Source organism: Eretmochelys imbricata, chromosome 5 (genome assembly GCF_965152235.1).
Source record: "Eretmochelys imbricata isolate rEreImb1 chromosome 5, rEreImb1.hap1, whole genome shotgun sequence".
NCBI lineage: Eukaryota > Metazoa > Chordata > Testudines > Cheloniidae > Eretmochelys > Eretmochelys imbricata.
The window spans coordinates 75,956,792-75,966,446 of record NC_135576.1 but is presented as its reverse complement, the minus strand read 5'-3'; the positions used below and the strand labels follow the sequence as shown (position 1 = coordinate 75,966,446).

At 39.8% G+C, this 9,655-nt stretch overlaps 1 protein-coding gene across 2 annotated transcripts in view; it reads right to left on the bottom strand.

Moving 5' to 3' along the window:
• Nucleotides 1-5,477: 5,477 nt before the first annotated feature.
• The window catches only part of HSD17B4 (hydroxysteroid 17-beta dehydrogenase 4), a 120,330-nt gene continuing 116,152 nt past the window's right edge, over nucleotides 5,478-9,655 (bottom strand). For both annotated transcript variants that reach the window (XM_077817366.1, XM_077817367.1), the window contains 2 exons: nucleotides 7,765-7,892; nucleotides 5,478-5,895 (listed from right to left, as the gene is read on the bottom strand). In XM_077817366.1, coding sequence (XP_077673492.1) covers nucleotides 5,806-5,895; nucleotides 7,765-7,892 — 218 coding nt within the window. In that variant the 3' untranslated portion in view covers nucleotides 5,478-5,805. The remainder of the gene's footprint in view (nucleotides 5,896-7,764; nucleotides 7,893-9,655) is intronic.

The window sequence follows — 9,655 nt, the reverse complement described above, 5'->3', positions numbered from 1 at the left end:
ACTTTCATATTTTCTCCCAGGCCACCCCTCATACTTAACTAACTCATTATCCTCCAAATCCCTCCTCTAAACTCTCCTCTACAGTAATGCCTAAAAAATAAAAATAAAAACAAAAAAACCTACCCTTGACAACAGTTAGGTGGTTGGTCTGCAGAGACCACTGCCTATCATGCTTATCAATATTGTCTCACTGTTTCCTTGCACTACCTCATTTGTCTATATCTCTCTCATCTCTTTTCGTATCCTAAGATTGAGTCAGGAACCGTTTTTGTTCCATGTTTGTGCAGCACCTAGCACAACAGGGTTGCAGTCTATGACTGGGCTCCTAGGAGCTGATAATACAAATAATAAACATTTAGAGGTTTATACAATGATGTAAACAGTAAGTTCTACATAAAATACATAGCCTACTGAATGCCCATTTACTTTGACTATACCAGCTATTCTTTATCTATATGTCTGCCTATCTTCTTGAGTGCCTTAAAAATATCCATGGGAAGTATCTTAATGAATTTGGGGAAGTGAATTTTAATATAGATAGTATATTTGGCCATTGGCAAACACCTACTTTTGAATATACCTGGATATGGCTATGTGCCTGCATATAGGCGTTGCATAATTTACCTTGTTATGCACAGGAGAAACCTTATTGTTTTTCCAAAACTGATAATAAGGCAAGTTTGTTAATGTAAGAGAGACCACGCTGTATTTGCCACAAAGACCACTTGTAAAAAGAAGCTGTGCAGCATTTTTAGAGCTTCAGCCCTAATTATATCTGGCAACTATGTAGCTGGAGAAAAGGTCATATAAAGAGTGCTTTAAGGGCACCCTTTTCACTCATCAGCATTAGATGGTCTCCTTAGTACGTCTGATAGTATGCTTGTTCTGCTATTTTCCATCTATTCACTGCATAACGTATAAAAAGGACACACTGGTTGGCATATTTCAGTTTTCTCAATGGCTAGTAGAAATCAGCACTTGGATATAGCAGAACCCAGCTAAGACTGGAGTATTGCTGCTCAGGAGAGAGGAGTGCTATGGTCTGCTTAAATATCCACAGCAGCAAAATATCCCCATTTCTATCTGTGGCTGGCCAGAACTTTGCAACCCATCCTGTACAGCACAGCAAATCTCACATACACATTCATGATTATGATGGTTCAAATCTAGGAATCAAGCCTCATATGCTGAAAAAGCTAAACAGGCACAAAACATAGCAGCCCATCTGTCATAGGTGGCACATGACTCTTGCGTTTGGGGAGGCTGGGCACAAGTGTTTGAAGCTCCCTAGAAGTGTGGGGGGGCACCGATGCCTGGACTGCGGCCCCACCCCTGCCCGGTCTCCTCCCCACTAGGCCCTGCCTCGCTCCACCCAGAGGCCCCAACCCCTCTCCACCTCTTTCCCTGAGCAGAGCTGTCCCTTGGGTATGGCGAATCGGGGGGACTGCCCCAGGCCCACGGGTGAGGAAGTGAGGCAGGAGGGCTGAGTAGGCAAAAGGGGAGATGAGAGGCAGGCGGGCGGGGGGGAACCTCCCACTCCCTCCTAGCGCCTTCTGCATGCTGCAGATCAGATGTTTCGCAGCATCAGGAGGCACTGGGAGGGAAGGGGGAGGAGTTAGGGTGCAGCGCACTCGGGGTGGAACTGGGTGGGGAAGAGGTGGGGCAGGGACAGGGACAGAAGAAGCAGGGTGGGGGTGGGGCAGATAGGCACTGAGTTTCTAATGTCCTGGGCCCCACACCCCCCTAGGGACAGCCCTGACCCTGAGGCCCCCTCCCTCAAGGTGCCCCCGCCCGCTGCTCTTCACCCACTAAGATACCAATGATAGACACATATTCAATAACTAGAATATGAAAGAAGTGTTGAAATATGCTAAAAATAGCCTCCCCCCAAACACACACACCTCTTCAAAAGCACCCACTGGCAAAAACAAAAGTCAGTGCCTGTGACCTCACTCCTAAGAAGCTAAATACAAAATTAATTTCTTCAACTTCATTCCCCTCAGTAGACACATAAGTACAACACAAAGGATATATCCAATAGATATAATAAGAACCAGTGGCTGGAAATCAAAGCTAGATAGATTCAGTCTGGAAAAAAGGTGTAAATTAACTATTGGAATAGTTTACAAAGGTTTGTAATAGACTCTTTATTGCTGGCGATTTTTAAATCAAGGCTGGTTGTTTTTCTAAAAGATATGCTCTAGTTCAAACAGAAATTAATTCAGGGAAGTTCTATAGCCTCTATTTTGCAGGTCAGACTAGATAATCACAGTGGTCCCTTCTAGCCGTAAAAACTATAAAATCTGTAACTAGAAAAAAATCAATGTGTCGTGTGTGTCTAACCGTTTAAATACACACCAACTGAGCATTCTATGCCAAAGATTTATCAAATAGCAGACAAAGAAGCATCCTTTGCAATCAATATTTAGATACATTATTAAATTTATCATTTTCTTGTATACACTTTCATCCCTTTGTGACATGTTTGCCTCACTATTTGTGCAATATTACTAGCATGCAATACTTTGATATGTTCTCTGGTTATTTTATCTGCATCTCTGAAGTAGTTTGAGACCTTTTTATGAAAGATGCTGGAGAAAATGATTGTTCTAAATGTCTCACTGAGTGTGACTTGTACTATGCAACAAAAAACACTGATAGTAAGCCATTTATACACAGAAAGTGTCATGTACAGGAAACAAATATAAGCCACTGATAGATTTTATCTCATTTAGTACAGATTTCATTGTTTCATCTGTTGATGTATGGATTTATATTGGTTTCTCCTGTTATTTCCTAGTTTTAAACCTTTCCGATGTGTGATGCCCTTTTTCAAGTCATGAAGGGATCTGTCCTCTTTATATAAGAAAGCTAGCTGAAAATTCTGTATTATAAGCTTAAATTGGCATTGGGATACTTGATATTTTGTGTATTAACATTTTTTGAAATGTGCTTGAACAGGTTTTTTTTAGATTATAATCTGTATGTCTGTGCTTTTTAGTACATATCAGATGCCGAGGATAAGGTACAAATACACATTGCAAAGAGTTTAATGTAGCTTGTGAGCACAATAGTTTTATGCTCCTTGAAAAATAAGCATTTAAAACAAGGGCATCATTTTTAAAACACAAATGGAAATGGACTTGACATTCAAAGTTGGGGGGGGGGACCACCATTAGCATCAACTGGCTAAGAGCTGTGCAGACTTCCACATCCCAATGCACTGTTAATGACTTGCATGCACCATCTCTGCTCTTCATTCCTGATCAGCTGTGGAGCAGAGGCTGCTCTCATTATGTCTAGCTCAAGCCAATGTCACTTAAAAATCCAAATATGAACAGCCTCATGGACACTACATAGCTGCCCTTAGGACAGGTACTAAAGAATATTAGCATGTATAATTAACTGCTTTACACAAACCATTTTACCCCAGCAGCCATTCTCTAATATGAGGGGTTTCAGTTTCTGACACTGAGAAAATCATATCATTAATTCAGCTAAAGTTGCTTAACTACTGCTGAATAGAAGACAACCTCGTAAAACAAAGTGTCAGTCTCAGACATCTTCAGCAATTTGACTATGGTCCATGCACTTGTCTTCTTCTGCTCTCATCCTTTGCTGAAATAGTAACTATGGATTAAGGAAGGGGGAAAAAACCACTTCCCACACAGAGATTCAAGAGAGTCTTACTGTATATATGGTAGCAAAAAATACTTCCTGGGAATCAGTTTTTTCACCTGTTTATTGCAATGAAAAAGGTCAATCAATGTATAATTAAAGCTGCAGCCTAATCAGAAAGAATCCTCTCTCTTTTCATCCAACGATACCACTGTAACACAAAAGAAGAGCCTACAAACGTAGCAGGTAGGTTGGCCAACTCTCACAATATTTTTGTGCGTTTGGTGTTCCTAAACTAGACTACTGGATTGAATGTGACATATTAGCTGAGACCATCTATCTCAAGTTAGAAATATGGATCAGGAACACTTTTTAGATTTCTTATTCATGGGTATGTTTGTCTATAAAATTGACAAACACAGATTCGCCTTCATCCCCATCCTAAGTTATTTATGTTATGGAATACGCTGAGTCTTTCTTTCTTTCCCCACCCTTGCTGCTCTCTTTCTGCTACTGGTTCTCTTTCCTCTACAATGCCTTCCCATCATAGTATTTTTCTGTATTTCATTCACAGAATAGAGGATAACTACTTTCCTATTAGTCTCACTGTTTTATTGATTAGCTTGGAAATTATAGTCTAAGTATTGTATCTGGTACCTCAAGAGCAACTCCAGATTGTTCTTCTGGATTCATCTCTATCCATTTTGTAATATACCTAGCTTTCAGCAGAAAGCAGGAATTTCCTCACTTAGCAACTATTTCTTCTTCTGCCATTATGCTGGCCCTCAAAAGAATGATTTCATAAAGGGGAGGTTGACTACTGTGAAACCTTTGGTGTTGTGAGATAGACATTTTCAGCACTCCACTGCTTTTCAGCTAAAAAGCTCTCATGCAGCATTAATTATAACCATGTAGCTTCATCTTACCCAATCAGCAGATTCCTGTAACTGCTGAGCAAAAGTCATTGCAGAGTCGGAGAGTGAACGCAAAAGACTAAACATTTAACTTCGGTTTGTGTAGTGACTCAAAGCAAATGATATATAAAGAAATTCCAAATCAATGTGAAATACAGAGCTTTCATTTCCTCCACCTAATAGCAAGCTGTTGTAGCAGCAGGTGTTAGTGGTACTGACAACAGTACAGAAGCACGTATATATATTATTTAAATATGAGAATATGTCCCTGTGGTAACAAGGTAACTAACTCACTTAACCCCTTGGTTTCTACCTCTCATTGTAAGGGCAGCTGCTGAGAGGAAGGCATTATTCTCCTTAAGTCTGTTATGATTACTATACAGTTGCAAGTCTTGACTTGACTTGCTTTGCAAGTAAATAAAAGTAACAATCTTTCAAGTACACAAAGGAAATTATTAAACAGTAGATCAAATATACAATGCAATTGCAATGCCCCTCCTGATTCAGGACTTGAACCAGGCCTTTTTCCAACACTGCATATTTTAATATTCCATTATCTTTAACACAGCTATAAACCTTTCAAACCTGCAGCATGAACACCTAATTAGTATAATAAATGGCCTGTACTGAAAGACACTGAGCATTTGCATTTAATTGGCAGATGGTAATTAATAGTAAATTTCTCTACATGGCAGATAACCTGAATGTGGTGATGTGCTGCAAAGTTCAAAGAGCTTTCTTGTCTACCGAAAGATATGCAGACTATATGTAAAAAATGAAACTGACCTCAAGTTAACAGCTTCTTTAAGATGTTTACAGGAGGCCATAATAAACCACCAAATACACCAATTGCAAAAACAAAATCTTCACATTCTTCGGCATTTTAAACATCAGACTTAAGCAGTATGAAAGAACTAAAGACAATGGAAAACAGTGATGCAGGAAGGAGGTATCAGCACATTTTAATGATTTAATTTTCTTTATAATTGATATAGAAATATGTATTTTGTAAGAACTACACAAGTTTTATTTAAATAAAGTTACAATATGAGAAAATTATGATTCAAACTTTTATTGAGGAACAGAGAAAGAGACAGTGTTAAACAGATTTATATCAGGTTTTTGTATCTGCAACAATCAAGGAAACATATTAGCAGTAAAGTGAATCAGAACATAGACAATAAGAAATTTGTATAAAGATTCAAGCTCTGTTTCTGAAATGACAGCCAATCCTGTTCTTCTTAGGGGCCACTGAAGTAGGCCATCTAGCAGTTCAGAGTTTGGCATAGTCTTTAAGAATCATCTCCAGCTTCTGGCTCAGCATGATGTTACCTTTCACTTTTAGTTTACCAGAAAAAAATGCCTATAGGAAACAGAGGGGCGGGGGGGAAAATCATTTTCTGCAAATGTTTGCCCACTTCTCAAAGGTCTTATTTAAAAAAAAAAATGAACTACACTAGTAAATTGAGGTTTAGTTTAGACATGTCTTAGAGGACAAACCTCACCAGGAAATGTCCATTAGCTATGAACAGAAGACATTTTAAGCCTCATTGTATATAACACCAAGAATCACAAACACCAAGCTTCTTGAGGAGTACAGGGATGGAGAAGGGTAGTGGTGAATGGAGAAGTGGAGGTGGTTGAGCCATTTCCCCATGCTTACCGGAGGGCTCAGCAGCATGGGAGGCGTGCTGGTAAAAGCTGAGCTTCTCCAGTCTCCAATGCCAGACATTAACAACTACGCAGAGGCAAGGCCCCAATCCTGTCTTACCATACCCTCTTGAGTTCAGTGGGTGTTAACATCACCCCACTGTTACAGGTGAGGAGGACAGGAAAAGGATGACTGAACCCTACTCAAACTCACACATGGCCAGCCAGGATCTCCATTTTTAAATGGGTAAAAAAATCTGTCAGTTTACTTTTTCCTTAACACATTTAAAATGGGGAGCACTCACTCATGCAACCAGAATAATCAGTCTTGGAGCGTTTTCACTGAAATTCCAATATTGCATATTTTTAGTTCTGCTCCTGATTTGATACCCAATTTACATGGGGATCATAATTTTTAAGACATTTTAAAAAATGTGTTTATTTAATCAATATTGCTGTACTTTGGTTTTGCAATTTGAAGGTCATATGAAAGCAAACAAAATTCTGGAATAGCACACTTCTCCATATTCCTATTTACATAAAGATAAATTCAAATAAGAAATTGATGGAGCCAATAGTCCAAAATATAAATTGGTATCATGAGCATCTTCACCTGGAAAGCCCCTCCTCTCCACAGAAACTCACAGGTGATACTGATGTCTAACAGCAAATATTGTGCATGAAATGCAATCACTTTAATCCTTAGAATACAGAAATGCACAGATTGTCATAATCTTGTTTGTTTTGACCTTGTGCCTGCTATATAGCAAGTCACAAAATATTTTTACTATATATATTCCTACTGCTCATGCAGTATATAGGAATTATATACTGATCAACACTGTTAGCTCCAAATTTTAAATTCAGAGTTCCTGTTAATTTCAGTCCTGTTGACTGGGATCAAAGAAGAGCTCTCAATATATTATGATGAGCTAATTAAGAATATCCATTTAGCTAGGCTATAAACTGATTTATGTTAAATTTGAAACACTTAACTTGTATAACGTGTTTTTAATAATGAGTAGTTTTAAGCACTTAAGGAGGAACATTTGCAGATGCTCAAATGCAGACTCCATAGTATGTCCCTTTCTTTAACCTCCTCCCCTAAGTGATTTGCCTTATTTAGGAGGATTTATGCCTAATTTTATTAGATTTGTGTCTCATTATAATGCAACAGAAATCCACAGGCCCATGACAACAGTAATGGGCCTTCTTCTTTATTACATTCTTAATGTACAAAAAAGTGGGTAATAATCTTGCAAGTCAGAATATTATTACATGCACAAGGTTGATATGAGTTGCTCAGCTAAGATTTGCAAAATGATATGTGAGATCTCACTTACAATAAGAAAGTGCGGTATCTCATACACCAGTGTGTGCCATTTTAGGAATGAGCACTGTACTCTATATAGCAGCACCTTTCACAGAGACTCAGTATTTCAGTCAGATTACTGGCCTACAAGACAGTCTTTTCTTCTAAATAAGCTGCACACTAGAAATTGTGCTATTTTAAGAATGTCTCCGAGTTAAACGAGTAATATTTCACCATGCAACTGACCATCTCTGTTCACAGTGCTTTTACCTTTTGTGGATTAATCTTGCCTAGGACCACCTCCATGAAGTCTTGATCCGAAAGGGTGAAAGTGGTGTCAGCAGAACCCTGTGCTGGCCCTTGATACACCTCACCAGAACCATTCTTTAAGTCAATAGCTGAGGAAAGGAAGTAAAGTTAGTTTTGTTTTTAAAAGAAGACAAAAACACATTTCAGTAGAAAGAGTCACGCACTGTAATTGATTCAGTTTCCAAGACCAAAAGAAACCACTGTAATCACCTAGTCTGACCTCCTTTAGAACATGGGCCATAGAACTTCCCCAAAACGAACTAGAGTATATCTTTTCAGAAAAAAAATCCAATCTTGATTTAAATATAGCCACCTTATTTCCAGTCTCAATTTGTCTAGCTTCATCATTCAGCCATTGGATCATGTTATACCTTTCTCTGCTAGACTGAAGAGCCCATTTTCAAATATTAGTTCCCCATGTATGTACTTTTAGACTGTGATCAAGTTATCCCTTGATGTTCTCTTTGTTAAGCTAAATAGATTGCACAATTTGAGTCTGTCGCTATAAGACATGTTTTCTAATCCTTTAAGCATTCTCCTAGCTTTTCTTTGAACCCTCTCCAGTTTATCAATATCCTTCTTGAATTGTGGGCACCAGAACTGGATACAGTTTATTCCAGGTTACACTCAGTTTACCAGGTGATCCAATTGCTCTGAATCAGTGACCTGTTCTATTGTTTACCAATCCTTAAATTTTTTTTGTCATCTGCAAACTTTATCAGTGATGATTTTATGTTTACTTGCAGGTAACTGATAAAAATGTTAAATAGTGTAGGACCAAGAACCAACCCCTGAGAGACCCCCCTGGAAACACATACACACTGAATGATGAGTTCCTGTTTCCATTTTGAGACATATCAGTTAGCCAGATTTTAATCCATTTAATTTTTAATAAAAATGATTAATTACTATTACACGCCTATGTCTGTGTCTAAGTTTTGTGTTACCAGTCTTTTGGGAAAAAGACAGTTACCTTTTCCGTAACTGGTGTTCTTTGAGATGTGTTGCTCATGTCTATTCCACAATAGGTGTGCGTGCTCGCCATGTGCACTGGTGCCGGAAGCTTTTCCCCTAGCAGTACCCGTAGGGGAGCGCCCCTAGTGACCCCTGGAGTGGCGCCATGCGCTCCCCCCACCCTCAGTTCCTTCTTGCCAGACAATTCCATGGAGGGGAAGGAGATTGGGATGTGGAATAGACATGAGCAACACATCTTGAAGAACACCAGCTACGGAAAAGGTAACGGTCTTTTCTTCTTCGAGTGATTGCTCATGTGTACTCCAAAGTAGGTGATTCCAAGCTATATCTGTTGGAGGTGGGTAGGAGTTCACAGACTCTCGGGACGGAGGATGGCCCTGCTGAACCCGGGGTCCTCCCTGGTTTGGGAGACAACTGCATAATGCAAGGTGAATGTGTGAACTGAAGATCATGTGGCAGCCCTACAAATATCCTGAATGGGACATGGGTCAAAAAGGCAGTTGACGAGGCCTGTGCCCTAGTCGAGTGTGCCTTCACAATTGGTGGGTGGCAGAGGGATTCCCGCCAGGTCATAACAGGTACAGATGCACAAGGTGATCCAGTTGGAGAGCCGCTAAGTGGAGATAGGCCAACTTTTCATGCGTTCAGCTGAGACGATGAAGAGCTGCAAGGACTTCTTGAATGGCTTAGTCTGTTCCAGGTAAAAAAACAGAGCCCGTCTCACACCCAGCGTGTGGAGGAGGTGCTCCTCACTGGATGCAGGGGGCTTGGAGCAGAGGACCAATAGAAAAATGTCCTGACCCATGTGACAGGCGGAGACCACCTTCGGGAGGAACAAGGGGTGTGGGTGGAGCTGGACTTTATCTTTATGAAACAC